Source organism: Marmota flaviventris, chromosome 1 (assembly GCF_047511675.1).
Source record: "Marmota flaviventris isolate mMarFla1 chromosome 1, mMarFla1.hap1, whole genome shotgun sequence".
Taxonomy (NCBI): domain Eukaryota; kingdom Metazoa; phylum Chordata; class Mammalia; order Rodentia; family Sciuridae; genus Marmota; species Marmota flaviventris.
This window is the reverse complement of record NC_092498.1, coordinates 1,611,369-1,630,315: the sequence shown is the minus strand read 5'-3', so window position 1 is coordinate 1,630,315 and position 18,947 is coordinate 1,611,369. Positions and strand designations below refer to the sequence as shown.

The window sequence follows — 18,947 nt, the reverse complement described above, 5'->3', positions numbered from 1 at the left end:
TGTACTTGTTCTTGTTGATGGACCTTATTTTTTTTCATTTATTTATATGCAGTGCTGAGAATCGAACCCAGGGCCTCACAGATGTGAGGCAAGCGCTCTACCACTGAGCCACAGCCCCTGCCCTCTAGCCCTTTTTATTTACATTTTCAGACGGGTCTCACTGAGTTGCCACAGGCCTTACTAAACTGCCGAGGCTAGCTTTCAACTTGCAGTCCTCCCCCCTCAGCCTCCCAGTTCACAGGAACTGCAGGTGGGTGGGCACCACTGCACCCAACCAAAACATTTTGTTTGTCCTAGAAAAGACACTGCTCGTCAGCAGTAGCCCCTGCCATATCTCGAGCACCGCAGCCCTCTTAGGCTCTCCCCACCTGCCTCCTGGAACACTTCGTACCATGGACTCTCGTGCGTTCTTGTGCAGTTGTGGGTACCAGGACTGGGCTCCTTTTTCTGGTTCCTCGTCCTCCTTTTGGCCGAAGGCTGCAGTGGACATGTGTGCAGCATGCTGAGATGTGTAGATGAGTGGCTGCCACCTGAGCCCTGCTTTAGACATGGAGAGCGCAGGCAGCAGGTGGGGCTCAGTGGGCCTGGATGGCCTGAGGTAGCAGCACCTGAGGTGCTGGCAGGGCCTGTCCGCTTCAGCCTTGGTCATCCCCACACACAACGGCCACAGTCAGACCGCTCAGGGATGACGCGAGAGGCTCCCACCAGGAGTTGGAAGGCATACTTGTTAATATCTCATGTGGCCCAGACTTGTTAGATGTGTAAGTGACTTCCTGTGCTTTCTCAATTCACATTTCCTTTTCAGAGTAAAAACTCAAGTCACAGGAAAGACAGGTGTGTTGGTGTTTCTCTAGAGCAGAGCTTTTCTGAATCTAACAGCTGGATTTTACCCACAAATATACTGTTGTAAACTTTGCAGTTGTTTCTCAAATGGATATTATCACCCGGTTCTAATCTAGGCCTTCGGGTCGTTCATGAGCTTTGCCCAGCTTAGAAATCCCTCCACTAGATGGGGATAAGTTCTGGTGCAAGGTGGGTGTGGGCCCGGGGCTTCCATCCCCACACCACAAAATCACACCTGGTGTGCACAGTAGGCTGACTACAGACAACAGTAAAAATCCAGAAGAAAGTCTGTTGCTTGTTTTGTGGTGCTGGGGATTGAACTCAGGGCCTTGTGCATGTAAGGCAGACACTCTACCAACTGAGCTATAGCCCCCGCCCCAAGAAAGGAGTTTGAATGTTTTCACCATAACAGAAATGGTAGATGAGATGGGTATGTTTAACCTGCTCAAACATTACACAGTGCATAAATGTTTCAAATACCTATAGTATCCCATAAATTCATACAATTTTGTTTTTATGTATCACTTAAAGATAAATTTAGAGCTGCTCATGGTGAGACACACACCTGTAATCCCAGTGACATGAGGGTCTGAGGCAAGAGGATCACAAGTTCAAGGCCAGCCTGGACAACTTAGTGAGGCCCTGTCTCAAAAATAGAAAACACCCGGGTGCAGTGGTGGCACACGCCTGTGATCCCAGCAGCTCAGGAGGCTGAGGCTCAAAAGACTAGACACGGAACCACTAGACGTGACCCAGTTGTTCTACCCTTCAGTGTTGACCTGAAGAACTCAAGTCATATGACATGCGCATCCCCGTGTATATAGCAGCACAGTCCATAATAGCCACACATGGCGCCGGCCTAGGGTCCATCAGTGGGTGAGTGGATGGAGGAAATGTGGCACACACGCACAACGAAGTTCGACTCAGCCATAAAGAAAAATGAGATGATGTCATTTTCAGGAAAGTGGAAAGTGGATGGGTCTTGGGAACAGTATGTTAAGTAAAATAAGCCAAACTCAGAGGTCAAGGGTCATCTGGAATCTAGAGAGGAAAAAGGAAAAGATGGGGGCAGATCTCATGAAAATCAAAGGAAGATCAGTCGAGGAAAGGGACCCAGTGGGAGGAGGAGAGGGAGCGGAGAAGTGCTGGCTGGGTGTGGCCAGAGTGTGGTGTTACGGTGTGCGTGTGCACATGTGTAACAAAGCCCACTGTGAAGTTAATTGTGATGCTCCAGCAAAAATGGAGGAGGAGGAAACGGAACCCAAGGCAAGAGGAAGGTCAAGATGCAGGTGGCTGTCGGGTCTCACCTGCTAGGAAGTCAGCTTCCTCTTGGACTCCAGGGAGAGCCCCTGTGTCATTCCAGAGCTGGTGCTGGGCGTGTCGGGCCTGGAGTGTATGACATCCTGTAGTGGGTGGTGTCAGCTGGTGGAAAAACCAGGAGCAAGGACATGTTTGAGCACCTCTGCAGAAGAAGAGGTTTCGACTGAGTGCGCAGGGCCTGGAAGCAGGGACGGGCTCTGAGCCAGCCCACAGAAAAGCTGTACCTGGGGGTCACAATCAGAAAAGAGTTTTAGGGGCTGGAGTTGTGGCTCAGTGGTAGAGTGCTCACCTGGCATACATGAGGCACTGGGTTCGATCCTCAGCACCACAGAAAAATAAGAGTTTTAGCTGAAGGCAGTGGTGCTCACCTGTAATCCCAGCTATTTGGGAGCTGAGGCAGGAGGATTAAAAGTTCCAAGCCAGCCTTAGCAACTTAACAAGGTGCTAAGCAACTCAGTGAGACCCTGTCTCTAAATAAAATATAAAAAGGAGGGCTGGGGATGTGGCTCAGTGGTTGAGCACCCCAGGTTCAATCCCTGGTACCACAATAAGTGTGGGGGGGGGACAAGAGACGCAGGACCATGTTTTAATTTTGTTGCAACTTATGTAGCTGCTTTAGTTTTGGTGTCTTCTTCGTAGTGTACAGCCAAAGTCTCAATAGCGCAAAATTCCAAAGTTAGTTGGCAGGTGAGGTTTGTTTTCAGAGTTCAGGGCGATGTGCTCTGTGCCTCCTGGGTAACTTGTGAGAGCGAGTGAAGGCTCCTGAGCCCTGCAGAGCTGTGCCACCCACCTGGGCCTCCATCAGGTCCCTGCAGGCAGTGCTGGAGTCTGCTACAAGCACAAGATTGCCTACTAAGTTTAGGAGTTATAGATGGCAATGTGTTAGAGTAATTGCAACTGGGCACCCTGGCACACACTTATAATCCCAAAGCCAACCTCAGCAACACATCAAGGCCCTAAATAACTCGGTGAGACCCTGTCTTTAAATAAAATACAAAAAAGGGCTGGGGATATGGCTCAGTAGTTGAAAGCTCCTGGTTTCAATCCCCAGCACCCCTCTCAAAAAAAAAAGGAGAAGAATTGCACTAAAGATGCTCATTAGAAGAACTGAGAAAGTCAGTGGTAAAGCCACCTAGTTTGGAGAGAATCTTTTGGCTTTTTTGTAGAGGTAGATATACATAGGTAGTCCTCTCTTTAGGGTTACGTTTATAACACTGTGATTTAAAGATCTTTAATGCACAGATCCTTCATCCTGCTGGCAGGTCATTGTTCATTGTTCATTCTTCCCTCTCACAGCAATGCTGCTGCTGCTGCCAGATTTGTTTTCTTAGCTATAATCAATATGGTTTTGTCTGTGCCCTTTAATAATGTACATGGAACTTTAGACTGCTGATGTATATGCACATCCTCCTGGAGCAGGGCCGTGAGGGTCATCTGCCACGTGGGAGGCCGCACTTGAGCCCCGTGGCCTTGGGCAGGCCACCTCCTCACTCAGAAAGATGGTGCTAGAGGGTCAGTGAGCAGTGCAGCAGCAGGTCCCAGCCAGCCATCACCAGCCCAGAGGTGCAGTGCCTGCTGGGGGAGCCGCTTTAAGTGTGCCCTCCCACCCTGAATTTCAGTAGGCGTTTGATGTGACTTTTAAAATACACATAGTTGTGCCAGGCGTAGTGGCACAAGCCTATAATCCCATCAGCTCAGGAGGCTGAGACAGGAGATCGTGAGTTCAAAGCCAGCCTGAGCAACAGCGAGGTGCTAAGCAACTCAGTGAGACCCTGTCTCTAGATAAAATACAAAATAGGGCTCGGGATGTGGCTCAGTGGCCAGGTGCCCCCTGAATTCAGTCCCCAGTACCCCCCTCAAAAATGTGTGTGTGTACACAAACACACACACACAGACACACACAGTTATTTAGATTTAGCCTGAGAGAGGATTTTGGTTTAAAAGTAATGCAGGCATTTTAAAGTTGTTAGAAATAGCAGTTTTGTGTGATGAGGCAGGGTCATATGTTCCTTTAGCTGAGAACTTCACTGGTCCTTTGTCTTCCAGATCACACAGCCACGTCATCACTTATTACCTGCCTTTATCAGTTTAAAGTTTAATGCATGTAAATGTGATGGCTAGTTTGGTGAGACTTGGCCAACAGGTGGACTGTTGGAGTGTAAGTGAAGGACTTACGGTAAGGGGCAGTCTTTGCTCACCCAGAGGCCATGGTTTGAAAGCTCACTGTCAGACCCATTATTCCTACAATTGCAAGTTCATCAGAAGAAAGACGGAGCCAAAGAGTTGAAATTCAACAAATTCAACTCTGAGGTTTAAAGGCACATAATCTTTATAAAATTAAGAATGAGCAGACTATGCAAATGTAGGGTGATTGAAATGGCTTTTCTGTGATGCGGTAAGAGATCAGGTATAAGAGCCATCGCCTAGAGGACGGCCCCATCTTGTCTCTCTGGGAATGTGAAACGTGTACAAGGTCTAAAGGCTGTGAGAAGAAAGCCATTGGGGGTGTTGATGACGGGCCGTCTGAGAGAAGGCTAGCAAGCCCCGCACGGCACCACTGACCTATAATCCCAGGGACTCAGGAGCCGGAGGCAGGAGGATTGCAAGGTGGAGACCAACCTCAGCAATTTAGCAAGGCCCTAAGGACTTGGCAAGATCCTGTCTCAAAATACAAAATAAAAAGGGCTTGGCTGGGATGTGACTCAGTGGTTAAGTGTACCTGGGTTCAATACCTAGTACCCAAAAAAAACAAAACAGGCTACAGAGCCCACTGTGGGCCATTCTTGGTGTCCACCAGAGTAGCGCCCTTGTCAATATGTCATTCCATCACTGAACCAGCCCCTTCAAGGAACTTTAAAAGTCAACTCTTAGGCTGGGGGTGTGGCTCAGTTGTAGAGCATTGTCCAGCATGAGTGAGACCCTGGGTTGAGCCAAGCATTGCAAGATAAAATAAAAGCGAGCTCTTGTGTAGATGGCACTGCTGTGTTTGGGTGGTCTGTGGGGTTCTGCCAGACGGCTACACCCTCACAACACTCCAGGTGCACAAAGCAGGCTGCACGGTTTCGTCCTGGGGAGAGGTTTAAGGGCACAGTGAGGGGCAGCCGTGTCCCTTGGCTGTGCGTCCTCACCACAGTGCTGTGTCACCAGCGCTGCTGCAGGCCCTGGAGCGGGGTCCTGAGCCCGGCTCCTCACAGGAGAAGCCCAGCAGTGCTACGGACGCGAGTGGCTGCTTCCCACAGCCTTAGTTACTTAGGGTGTCTCCTCCCGCGTGGACCCTTTACCGGGGTGACCCCTGGGCTCGTGTCCTTGCCCACTGTGACCACTGACTTAAAACGAAGACCTGGGGTACGCTGCTGCGGGCTGCCTTAGTGCTTGCAAAAGGCAGAATGGTGGCTCTCGAAAACCCGCAGGGAGCCTCGTTTTGCCCTGTCACATGCTTGCAGGGTCCTGATGGTGCTGTATTTTACTCCCAGGTGGTTGAACTCAAGCTTGGTGGGAAGGATATCCCCGTCACCAGTGCCAACCGCATCGCGTACATCCACCTGGTGGCAGACTACAGGCTGAACAAGCAGATCCGCCCACACTGCCTGGCTTTCCGACAGGGCCTGGCTAACGTCGTCAGCCTGGAGTGGCTCCGAATGTTCGACCAGCAGGAAATTCAGGTACCCTGACTGCTGATGCTCAGGGACGTAGTCGTCTCGAGGAATAAAAAGGCTTCCTTAAAATCTACCTCATGTGCTACTATTCAGACTTTTTTTTCCCCCCAGGTATTAATTTCTGGTGCACAAGTTCCCATAAGTCTGGAGGACCTAAAATCCTTTACGAACTATTCAGGTACGTTTAATTTGCATTGCTCAAACACTGGAGTGCTAGTCAGGTACCTGCCTGTAATCCCTGCTCCTCAGGAGACTGGGGCAGGAGGATCTCAAGATCAAGACCAACCTGTGCAACTTGCAGGACCCTGCCTGTCTCAGAAAGGGCTGGGGCTGGGGCTGGGGCTGACTATTAAAGCACCCCTGGGCTCGATCCCCAGCACCAGAAAGAAAGACAAGACTACAGAGTGCTGGACACAGTGCCTGGCGAAAGCCCTTGTCCCTGGGCTTCTTTGCCTCTTCTTATCCTCCCTCCGTAAGTTTCCATTTGTGAGCATTTGCTGTTTTTTTTTTTTTAGGGGGGTGTTGCTGGGGATGGAAGGGGGAACCCAGGGTCCCCGTGTGGGAGGCAAGCTCCCCCTGAGCCCCACCCCAGACGTGCTTCCCGTCTTTTGCTGTTAAAAGCAGTGCTGGGTCTGGCACACGGGGGCACACCTGGGACGTCCCAGCTGGGCAACACCTGTCTCCACTTGAGAGCTAGAGGCTGGGGCTGTGGCTGAGAGGTGCAGCACCAAGAAACAAATAGGCTCACCCCCGTGCACACAAGCACACTGATAATGATGACTGAGAATTAGCCTTAATAAAGAGACTTTTTCCTAGTATGGCAATTTGTAAATCAATGGATGTGTAACTGATGTGATTCTGCAATCTGGGTATGGGGTAAAGGTGGGAGTTCATAACCCACTTGAATCAAAGTGTGGAATATGATATGTCAAGAAATTTGTAATGTTTTGAACAACCCACAATAAAAAAATTAAAAAAAAAAAAAAAAAGGAAAAAAAAAAAAAAAAAAAAAAAACTTTTTCCCCCTATGGTGCTGGGGATTGAACCCAGGTCCTTGTGCGTGCCGGGCAAGCACTCTACCACTGAGCCACGACTCAAGTACTCACCCTCCAGGTTTTGTTAGAGCATACACAGTAATTGAGTTTGTCCTGACAAAATCGTACATGCATGGAATTTGATTTCACTTCACAATCCTCCCACAACACTATTTACTTTCTGATTAAATTAAATGTATACCTTTCTCCTTTTTAAGAAAATGAAAAGGCACAAATAAGTCAAAAATGTTCAGAATACATATATCTGAAAAGGAATTTGGACCTAGAGTATATTTTTAATATTCTGTAAGTTCATTGAGTGGGCAAAATCCCACTTATACAAATGGGCAAAAAGCCTTAAACCTCTACTTCCCCAAGAAGGCACATGGCCCTAGGCCCGTGGAATGTCCTCCGACATCCTGAGTGTTACAAGTTCCTGGGTTTTGCTTTGCTTTCTTTTGTTTAAGCCCTGTGTATACTCAGCAATAGTTGAAAGAAAAAGAAAAAGGTCGCCCTTAATGCAGGATTTTACACAACCACTGTGGTGTTGGTGTGGTCTTCCATTGTACTTCATTACTCTAGTACTGTGTGAGCTTGTGTTTATAGCAGATATTCTGGGATTTTGTGTGTTTGTGTAACATCAGTAGTAAAAACGTGTTTCTGCGCTGTCCCTGTTGGTGTAGTTGATTTGGTGTATTTGACCTCAGAGCACAGTGAGTGTGTCCCTGCCTGTCGTCATTTGTCTCTGTAGAAGTTAGGCGCGAGGTGGAGGATTGCTCTCCACAGGGTGTGCGCATCCCGGGAGGTGAACTGCAAGTGGGTCTGGCTCGCGCCAGCCCCTGACCAGGCCGAGCACACCCTCTGCCCTTGCAGCCCTTCCTCACCTGGACACCAGGCTCAATGGGAGTGTGAAAGGGGCGGGCACTGTGAGCCACCCATCCCTATTGTCATGGGCCCTGACACGCTGAGTACTTTATGTGGCTCTTAGAAAACACTTGGAGTGGAAGACGCAGCAGATTCTGAAACAGTTTGTGTCATCCCACATTTTCAATGTGTTGTTCTTTTTTTTTTTAACATCTTGAAATGAGTGTACATTCCTTTTCAAATAATTTTTAAGCCATAACACATACCCTGGGCAGGACTTTCAGCCCAGGTAAAGGAGATCAAAAGATCCCCTGCTCAGTGGTCTTCATTAGTCTAATATCAGAGCAGACCAAAAAATACACACAAATAAAAGTATAGATTAATATCCCTTATGAACATATAAGTAGAAATCTTGAGCAGAACATCAGAAAACTGAATCCAGGAGCCAGGCACGTTGGCACACACCTGCAATCCCAGCAACTCTGGGGGCTGGGACAGGAGGGTCATGAGTCCAAGGCCAGCCTGGTCAACTTAGCAAGATCCTGTCTAAAAGTGAAAAGGGAAGAAGGGCTGGGGGTGTGGCTCAGGTGGAGCACTGGGTTCAGTCCCCAGCACTGCAGCAAGGTTGGGGAATGGGAACTGAAGCTGTGGCGAGTTGAAGGGACTAAGCCAGGGGTGTTTACCCAGACACCCGCAGGTGCATTGGTGCAGCCCCGCACAGGGCAGTGCAAGGACAGAGCCCACAGGAGCCTCCCGGTAGGGGGAAAGCCAGCACCGGAGGCTTCTGAACTCAAGACAAAATGCCCAGGCGGCCGGGCTGGGAGGGAGCCCCTGAGCCTGCCCCAGACCCTGCATGCCCCTGGCAGCACCCTGAGTGCCAGGCACACCAGACAGGGTGGCCTGCCACCATTCCTGCAGCGTGGCTCTGGGTCTCTAGCTGGTGCAACAAGGCAGGCAGGCAGTAGGAAACCGAAGAAAACGTGGGAAGAAAGACGTCAGTTTGAAAACCAGAGAAAGAAGTAAAACTTGTCATGGGTAAAGTGACAAAAAAAGCCCTGAAAACTCAGCAGGATTGTTCAGGTTGATACATAGACAGCGGTTGTATTTCTGTATACAGTCCAAGAATGGAATCAGATAACTCCACTCATCGTAGCATTAGAAAGGATAAAACCCAAATAAACTTAGCAAGGTAAATATAGACTTGTACACTGAAGACTGCAAACATTGTTAAGAGAAATTAAAGGAGATTAAGTACATGGATTGGAAGACTCATTCCATATCGTTAAAATGGTAATTCCCTTCAAATGGATCTATAAATCTAGTCTGGTCTCTGTCAAAATCCTAGCAGATTTTTTTGTAGAAATAATAAAGCTGATTTTAAAATTTATTTTGAACATAAAGGATCAAGATTTGGCCTGGGGCCAGGTACAGTGGGTAGGGAGGCTGAGGCGGGAAGATCACAAGTTCAAAGCCAGCCTCAGCAACAAAAGGATGCTAAGCAACTCAGACCCTGTTTCTAAGTAAAATACAAAATGTGTTGGGGATGTGGCTCAGTGGTCGACTGTCCCCGAGTTCAATCCCTATATCCCCCCCCAAAAAAAAAAAAAATTAGGCCTGGGGTTGTAGCTCAGGAATAGAGTGCTTGCTAGCATGTGTGAAGTACTGGGTTTGATCCTCAGTGCCACGTAAAAATAAGTAAGTAAATAAAATAAAGATATTGTGTCCATCTACAACTAATATATGTGTGTGTTTTTAAAAAAGGATCCAGCCAGGCATAGTGGCATATGCCTGTAACCCCAGCAACTCAGGAGGCTGAGACAGTAGGATCCTGACTTAAAAAACAGCCTTGGCAGTGGTGAGGCGCTTAGCAACTCAGTGAGACGCTGTCTCTAAATAAAATACCAAATAGGGCTGTGGATGTGGCTCAGTGGTAAACTGCCCCTGAGTTCATCCCTGGGACCAAAAAAGAATTTAAAAAAGATCAAGGGGCTGGAGTTGGGCTCAGTGGTAGAGCGCTCGCATAGCATGTGTGAGGCACTGGGTTTGATCCCCGGCACCTCATAAAAATAAACAAAGGTATTGTGTTCATCTACAACTAAAAAATATATATATTAAAAAATATTTTTAAAAATTAAAAAGGATCAAGGTTAGCCAAAGTAATTTGGTAGAAGAAGATTGAAAGACCTAGTCCTGATTCAGAACTCAGTACCAAGCCACTGTGGTCTGGCAGCGTGGTCTTGGCCCAGGCACAGACGCGCCTTCAGCGGAACCCAGTTTGGAATCAGAAACAAGTCCTTGCAGCTGTGGTCAGCTGGTGTTTCAGGAGGACCCAGGACGATTCGGCAGGTACTGGGACGGTACCCATCTGAGAATGACTGCACTTAGAACTTTATGTCACATACACCCAAAGGTGAACTCAGGATAGGTAAGCGCTAGGGCTCCAGAATCTGTGAAGAGCATGCGGCAGGGGCTTCATGGCTTTAGAGCAGTCGGATTGTAGTTGTGACACCAACATGTGATCCAGAAAAGGAAATCGATACCTCCTTCTTCCCCTGAGTTAAAATATTTTGTGTTTCAAAAGAAACCATCAAGATATACAGACGGAGTCATGTATTCCTGTAATCCCAGTGATTGGGGAGGCTGGGGAGGAAGATCCCAAGTTCAAGACCAGCCTCAGACAGACCCTGTCTCATAAATCAACAAAAGGGGTTGTAAAGGGCTCTGGGTTCAATCCTCAGTGTGGGGTTGGGTGGGGTAGTTTAAATGGTGAATTTTATGTATTTTACCACCATAACAACAACAACAAATTCTACCCAGCTCCCTGTGTTCTGCTGAATGCTGTTTGTATATGAAACACCTAAAAGTATGTTTACCCATACAGTAGGTTCATGGTTGTCTTTGGATTAGAATCTTTTTGAGGACATAGAAATATTCAAAGCCGGATTTTGCTGCACAGTTGTAAAATTCTAAATATGTTCAATATCACGTGTGTGTGTGTGTGTGTGTGTTCTGTAGTTAACCTGTTTGTTCTAAATTTGAGCTCAGATTTTATGAGAAGGCAAATAGCACCAGGATCACATTGTCCTCACTCTCGGGTCATAAGCTTAAGAAAGTGAAATCCATCTGACCTTTCTTTGCCAAGAATTTGTCTTGGGTGGTTTGAATGACCCGCTCTCACTGAAACCTTCCACCTTGAGTGATCTTGGCTGTTCCAGTAAGTAGGGTTAAAGAATTACCATATTCATTTGGTGCCAATTGATGCACTTAAGATGTCTTATTGATGTTATTTCTGTAGTGTATTAACAATAAGGGAACAACTAGAGCAATTATCTTAGTTTTAGGAAGCACTTAAGGAGATTAAAAGTTGTAAGTAGCAGACCCAACATTTACAATAGTCTCCTGCTCACATGTGAGGTTGGTTGTTAGGCATGGCCAGTACCCAGGGTCCACCGTGTTTGGGTGCGCTGACCACATGTGAAGCCCTGCACGTTCTGGTTTGCTCAGCAGGGTGTTGGTTTCTGACCAGCAGAGTTCCTAGAAAGCAGAGCCTCGTGCCACCAGTGACCAACCACCTGCCTGTTCCCTGTTCTGTTCTTGTCTGCCTCGGCCCTCTGACACTTGGTCCCTCATGCTTTGCCCACCGTCTCTGGGGTTAGGGGCAGATTTTTTTTTAGGATTAGCTTTCAAGACAGGCCTGGTGGAACCTGCAGTTCCCTCTGATTGCTGACCTCAGGCCTTCAGAGCATCCCACGGACCCTGCTGGCCAGACGCAGCAGCACACCCTCTATTCCTAGCCCCTCCCGGGGATGAGGCAGGAGGATCCCAAGTCCCAGGCCAGCCTGGGCGCTTCAGTGAGACATGTCTCCACAGAAACAGTAAAAAAGGCTGGGGTGTGGCTCTGTGGCAGAGCATGTGCCCAACAAGCACGGGGCCCTGGGTTCAGCCCAGTGCCATGGAGAGCAAGAAAGAGCACCCTGCTTTTGCATGTGTTATGTATTTGTTTTCATGTGGTGTCAAGGGTTGAGCAGACTCAGTCATGTGGGCAGTGCCTCTCACAGGGTAGGCAAGTGCTCTGCCACTGAGCCCCGCCCCAGCCCTGTGTGTTTTACTTTCAATCAGATGTCTGTCCGTTTTATTGTAGGAGGCTATTCTGCCGATCACCCTGTCATTAAAATCTTCTGGAGAGTCGTAGAAGGTTTCACTGATGAAGAGAAGCGCAAGCTGCTCAAGTTTGTGACGAGCTGTTCCCGACCCCCTCTCCTGGGGTTCAAGGTACGCAACCTGCATGCATTGCTCTGCGCCGAGTTCCCCGGCCTGGAATGCGCCCAGCACCAGCCTGCTGCCATGGCAGCGCACGTTGTGCTGGAGTGGCCCAGGGATGACCCTGCTCCAGCTGGAGTAGCTGTGTGGACAAGCAGGAGCCTCGTGCATCTTCGGGGTCTGGGGCAGTTCTTGGCATGACTGGAAGAAAACGTCCTGACCCTCGCAGCCGTGCACCTCGTGTTGCCTAGCTCTACCTCTGGGTATTAATGTAGATCTCATATAACTTGGATTATTATTTTTAGCAATTGAAATTGCTTGCAGGAGCTGGATATGGTGGCAGAGTGCCTCACTGAATTGATGAGGCTGAGACAGGAGGATCACAAGTTCAAGGCCAGCCTCAGCAATGCAGTAAGGCCCTAATCGACTTAGTGAGACTCTGTCTCTAAATAAAGTATAAAAAAGGGGGGATGTGTCTCAGTGGTTAAACACCCCTGGGTTCAATCCCTGGTACCAAAAAATAAATAAATACAGGAGGCTGAGGCAGAAGGGTGCAAGATCCAGGCCAGCCTGGGTAACTTAGCAAGACCCTGTCTCAGAAAAAAATAAGAAGGGTGGGGAATGATGCTCAATGGTAAAGTGCCCTGGGTTCAGTCTCTGTACCACAAAAAGTGTGTGGTCCTGAGTGTGCAAGCGGCACTGCACCGGGGGATGCTCCTGGCTGGCTCTTCCTCCCATGGGTGGAGAGTGGCCCTCGTGGCAGGGAGCACTGCCTGCCTGCCCCCAGGGCATCGGCGGGTGAAAGAGTGCAGGCGCCATGTGCAGCACCCAAAATAGTCTTGCCACTTAAGTGTGTTTTTCTGCTCTTCTGTTTTTGGTACTGAGGATCGAGCCCAGGGCATTAGCTACTGAGCCGCATCGAGCATTGTTTTATTTTGTGACAGGGTCTCACCACGTTGCCCAGGCTGGCGTTGATCTTATGTTAGGACAGGGACCAAAGGAGAACTAGAAATAACATTAATAATTCAACACTCAGCATTATTCTGAGGACACAAGGCAGTATTCTCTCAAGTACTTGAAGAAACTAAAATGAAAGCATTACCTTTTTGAGACAGAAAGGATCTCTGATGGCAGGGATGGCGAGTGCTGGCAAAGTCTCCAAGTAGATGGTGTTACTTAGGCTCAAGCCTCCAGAATTGGGCAGTTACAGGCGTGTGCCACGGCACCCAAATGCAGCTTGAGAGTTCGATGCCACTAGGTGATTTTACCAGTAACACTTGCCCTGAGAGACAGGTCTTCTGGGATCTTCCTTTCAAAACAGTGCCAACCTCGAGGTCGCGACTCTCCAGGAAGAGCCTAGGTGGGGTCCTGTTCCCCTGCAAAGAGAGTGGGGCCAGGGATGCTCTCCTGTCGAGCAGTCAGTGCCAACCAGTGGGCATGGGGGAGCCCGCCTGGGAGAGTGCAAGACAATGCCAGCCTGCCTTGGCACGCAGAGACCTCCAGACCATCTCCTGCACAGGGGTCATAGACATTGGGGAGGGCATGTTCCTTAGCTCCTTTTTGGTGCTGGGTACTGAACCCAGAATGCTTCACCACTGAGCCACATCCCCGGCCCTTTTTTTTCTTTTTTCTTTTGTATTTAATTTTCACTAAGTTGCTTATGCTGGCTTTGAACTCCCAATCCTCCTCCCTCGGCCTCCCCAGCCACTGGAATTACAGGCGTGCACCACCACACCCTGCTTTTCTTTTCTTTCTTTCTTTCTTTTTTTTTTTAATTCTGGGGATTTAAACCAGCGGCACTTGACCACCGAATCACATCTCCATCATCCCTTTTATTTTTTATTTTGAGGCTGGGTCTTGCTAAGTTGCTGAAGCTGGCCTTTAAGTTTTGATTGTCCTGCCTCAGCCTTCCAAATCGCTGGGAATACAGACACGCATTCCTGTGCCTGGCTTTGGTTCATTACCTTTTAAAATCCCAAACAAACGGTGGTGAAAACTTGTCTCCCTGACAGGGCCCTTCGCAGGCATGACTGAGTTGCTAGGCCAGGAAGGTACGCTGCGCTGTGCTAGGAGATGGTCTTCCTGTTCTGGACTTTGTCTTACGTGCTGCACACAAAACTTGGAGTTCTCCACGCTAAGTGTTTGTGCAGCTGTCCTGTGACGTGGCTCGGCATGCCCCTAGGAGGCTGCCAGCACCCTGCAGGCTGGAGGGGCTGTCATCCTGTAGGCTGCAGAGGCAGGACTCGCTAAAAGTGACAAAACCCTCAGTTTCAGTTCCAGATTATTGCAGAAGAATAACATCTGCTAAAGCTAATTAAAGTTTAATGTGTTTAATAAATGTGGTTGTTACAGACCAAAAAAATCATTAAAGTGCTGTACCAAAGCACTAAGTTACCATCAGACCACATAATAAATGGATGATTTTCTCACTCTGGATTAATGCAGATTCCCGTCGTGCTATGTTTAATTATACACAGAATGGTGCCCTCGACTTGGATTTCAATGAAGAACTTCATTTTTTTACCTTTTAGGCTGCAAGTAGAAAATTCAATTAGCATTAGGAAGGAAACCCTACAGGGTGGCATTTCACTGCAGAATTCACTGAGAGCTTCCCACTTACTCAGAGGCTTTGCCAGCACTCACCACCTCTGTCACCAGAGATCCTTTTCTGCCTCAAAAACAGGATGATTTTATTTTAGTTTCTTCAAGCACTTGAGAGAGTAGTTGCCCTGAATATTCAAAATGGTGAGTGGTAAATTAAATGTAATTTCTAGTTGTCCTTTGGTTCTTGTTCTAACATTTTCATGAGCAATTTAAAAGTAGCATATAAACTACAATTAGAGAAACAGTGGTTTTTAGCAAATACTATATGCTCTGTGTAGTGTGTGTGTGTGTGTGTGTGTCTGCGCACGCACACGATCTGTGTACTTTTAGGGGTGGGCACTGGGTATTGAACCCAGGAGCGTGTAACCACCGAGCCATGTCCCCAGACCTTCTACTTTTCATTTTGAGACAGGGCCTTGCTAAGTTGCTGGGGCTGGCTTTGAACTTGGAACCCTCCTGCCTCAGCCTCTTGTTGCTGGGATTCCAGGCTGACCCACCACGCCTGGCCCCACATGCGTTTCCTGTGGAGGTATATTAACAGTAGAGAGGACTGCAAGGCAGAGGGTAAGAAGCTCTGGCCGGCAGCAATGTGGGACTGTGGACAGCTGCTCCCAGAAATCCCATCAGGATAGGAACTCTGCTCCAATTCTGCTTTCCCTTCTCTACTCGAGTGGTTGGGGGGGGATCAGTGTCTCTCATGTCATGAGTGCCATGTGTACAACCTGTGTGTATCCCCGTGATCGGCTTGTGGGCAGGCTTTTCCACCCTGTGTAACCTTGGGCTGGGGTACAGCTCCCAAGAGGTGTGTGTGGCATGCACATACCCTCAGGTCATGGTTCTTGGGTTCGGTCCTGACCTCCTGTCCTGGGCTACTAAGTGAAGCCTGCCCTCTCCCCTCCCACAAGGGCATTGGGGGCGCCCCTCGGGCTGGTAACTCTTGGCTTCCCGGACCTGATCTGCATGCCTGCGGTGAGGGGCCAAACCAGATGGACCGCCAGCCTCTGCAGCCAGCAGGCCAGGGCAGGCCGTGCTCGGGCGTCCCTCTGTTGGGTGGGAACACCAGGCTGTGACCTGACGCTGTCTGTGCTCAAGAGCAGGACATAGTCACTGGTTATTAATGTCCAAGGGACCACTTCTCCTTCGATCTCTCACAGTAGGTCTGCACTTAGCCGGGCATGATGTGTGGGTACTTAGCCCGCAGTTACACATGGACAGTTGTAGACTTCAGAACATAATTATTAATCACATAATTATTTGTAAATCGTTGAAACAGCCCCCATACCCATTAGTAAATAATGCTACTTATATGCACCCTCAAGAAAGAATGAGAGTAGCAGGACACGGTGGCTCACACCTATAATCCTACAGGCTTGGGAGATAGAGACAGGGAGATCGCAAGTTCAATGCCAGCCTCAGCAGTGGCGATGTGCTAAGCAACTCAGTGAGACCCTGTCTATAGAAAATACAAAATAGGGCTGGGGATGTGGCTCAGTGGTCGAGTGCCCCTGACTCCAATCCCCAGTACCAAAAAGAAAAAAAGAAAGAATGAGAAACTGGTTGGGGAGGGTCACCAGGACTTCCCTCTGTGTAAGAAACCACAGGCTTTTGGGAGTGAGGGCACACTTTCTCCTAACTGTAGAGTGCCTTACCACATCTAAAAGATAAAGGTTCCTTAGCACCGTCAGTATCCAGAAGATGCCCACGCTCCTCTCGCCGCTCGGTGCCAGCAGGCCGTGTCTGCACAGTGTGTCTCTTTAATCTCCTCTCATCTTCTGGGTCCCCTCTGTTTCACCTTGTCATCAGTGAGGGTACTGGTGGCTTCTTTGTGTATCTCATAAAACAGTAGTGGTCCCTGCACATTCTAAATGTGGATTCTCCTTTGGCAGTGACAAAGATTCCAAGGCAGGTCCATCGGGGGGCGGGGCAGGGTCTGAGACCATCCTGCTTATTGCTGCCCATTGGTCAGGAATAGAGAAAGCGTGTTCAAATTCAGTCTATCCGGCTCCGACTTAGGCTGGCGAGTTGGTGTGGGGCTGCTGTGTTTTACTCAGCATGTTTGAGCCCCTGAGTTTCATTTCTGCACTACCAAAAAAAAAAAAAATGGATGTAGACTTGTAAGTTTTGTTTTGTTTTGGTTACCAGAGATTGAGCCCAGGGATGCTTAACCACTGAGTCATAATTATTTTATTTAGAGATAGGGTCTTGCTAAGTTGCTGAGGGTGGCTTTGCACTTGTAATCCTGCTGCCTCAGCCTCCCAGGCCACTGGGATCGTAGGTGTGCACCCTGTTCCCGAGTTCCTTTGGTTTTCTATTTGGTCTCTTTTCCCAGTGATGACCTTTATTCCCGTGCTTGGACCAGGGATTAGGTAGAGGGTTCTGTTTAATTTCCCCAGTGTCAGCGGGTTCCTTCCCTTCTTCCTCTCACTTGGATCAGGCTTGTCCATGGCTGTCTGCATGGCCCTTCAGTGACACAGACAGCACTTGACCTTTGCATCAGCTGATGGCCACCCCACCCTGCCCTAAGTCAGCTCTTGACCTTTGCACCTTCCACACATTGAGCACATCTCTAAAGGTCCAACGGCAGCAGAGCCTGCGGGAACCCTGCTCCCTGGAGAGGTGGCCTCCAGTAAGCCCGCGTGCACCTGCCCCTCGAGCACAGGGCACAGCACTGGGCTGATGCCGAGCAGGTCCTCCTCGGCCCTTCCTTGTGCAGTGGGTGTCCTTGTGTGCGCTCGCATGCGTGCTTCTGCAGGACTGTGTGGGTAAGGGGTGTCCTGTGCCTTGCTGTCTTCCAGGAGCTGTACCCGGCCTTTTGCATTCACAACGGAGGCTCTGACCTCGAGCGGCTCCCCACAGCCAGCACCTGCATGAACCTACTGAAGCTCCCAGAGTTTTACGATGAGACCCTTCTGCGAAGCAAGCTGCTCTACGCCATCGAGTGTGCTGCTGGCTTTGAGCTGAGCTGAGCTGAGCTGGACCCGACCCTCCCAGAGCAGCCAGCACCTCCCCAGGCCCAGAGAGTGCTCCGGCTGGACCCCGGCTCTCCAGGCTCCTCCCTCCTCCTGGCATTCCTCCCTCCCTCATTTTTTAGATGATTTTTATTACAACATGGTCACTTATGTAGATGGACATGGCTTAACAATTGTTTTGTGCCGGGTGGCTGATGTAGTAACTTTGCCAAGAAGAGCACAGTTTTTAGACTAGTGGCAACTCAGTGAAATTAACCAAAGATGAAGCTTTGGCTTTGCTGACCTTGTTAGACTCCTTCTGAGCCGCGGCTGCCACCTCCTGTGGGGCACCCCACGGTCTGTGACCGACTGAGGGGCCAAGGCGCCGCCCTCTGGGGCCACTGCTTCTCCTGTGGTTGATTGTTTACAGCCTGTTGTTAAAACTAAAGGCACTTCCTGCTGCCTCCCCGTGGTGAGGTTGGACGGTAGGTGGTGGTAGTGTACTTGTGCTTCTCTCGCCACTTCTCCCAGGTGGGACCGGCATGCTGTTCTCAGTGTAGCGCTGACCTGCATCATGATGGCTTGGGTATTGCTGTGGGGTGTGAGGTGGTCATGCATTCTGTCTGTCTGTCTCCACGTGCTGCCTGGAGAGCTTCCGGGGGAGGCCAAGGAGGGTCCACACACCACCGCACGCGTGTGGCCTGCAGTGAGTGGTGGCTGGGGGCGTGGAGGCCCTGCAGCTTCTATTAAAGTCATTTGAACCAAAGTGGCGGGCTGCGTCTCTCCGTGACCACGCGCCCTCCTCAGTCCGGCTGCAGTGCCCAGCACCCAGGGCGTCTTGGGGTACCTCACTCCCGTGCTTCCGGCTGCTGCTCTGACACGGAGACGGGCCGTTCCTGGCGTGTGTGGGGAGGGGGAGTCTCACGAAGGCACTTTATCAGGACCTCTGTCTCCTCAGCAGCACCGGGTGCTGCCGAGCTGGTGCTGGGGAGTGCTGCAGATCCAGTCCCTGTGCTCCCGCATCCCCTCCGCTGGAGGCCTGTCGGCCATTGAAGTCAATAGACCAGAATTAGCAATACGCTTCTAAATGGGAAAACAGAACGACACTTTTAAGACAATGACCGTTATCAAAACAAAATGTATAATTTCTTAATTTGAATAATAAATTAAGTGTTTAAATGCTATTTGTAGTCTTGATAAAGAAATAAATAGCATTTGTCTTTGGGTTTTTTTTTTAAGGTTGTTTATGCTGAGTGTTCATATCTTTGTGTATTTGATTATTGGTATTTTAGACCTGGAGTGTCTGAGATTGAAGAGGACTGGCGGGTACGCAGGCCACGTCTCTCCTTGGCCCTCTGCACTTACTTACTCATGTTCCAGTGGCTGAGGGTTTGCACTCTGTTTTCTCCCCAAGATGG

At 49.3% G+C, this 18,947-nt stretch overlaps 1 protein-coding gene across 1 annotated transcript in view; it reads left to right on the top strand.

Moving 5' to 3' along the window:
* The window catches only part of Ube3c (ubiquitin protein ligase E3C), a 93,349-nt gene extending 74,636 nt beyond the window's left edge, over positions 1-18,713 (top strand). Inside the window, exons 20-23 of the mRNA XM_071610638.1 lie at positions 5,637-5,825; positions 5,931-5,997; positions 11,859-11,989; positions 17,377-18,713. Of these exons, the coding sequence (XP_071466739.1) occupies positions 5,637-5,825; positions 5,931-5,997; positions 11,859-11,989; positions 17,377-17,547 (558 nt within the window). The 3' untranslated portion in view covers positions 17,548-18,713. The remainder of the gene's footprint in view (positions 1-5,636; positions 5,826-5,930; positions 5,998-11,858; positions 11,990-17,376) is intronic.
* Positions 18,714-18,947: the final 234 nt, after the last annotated feature.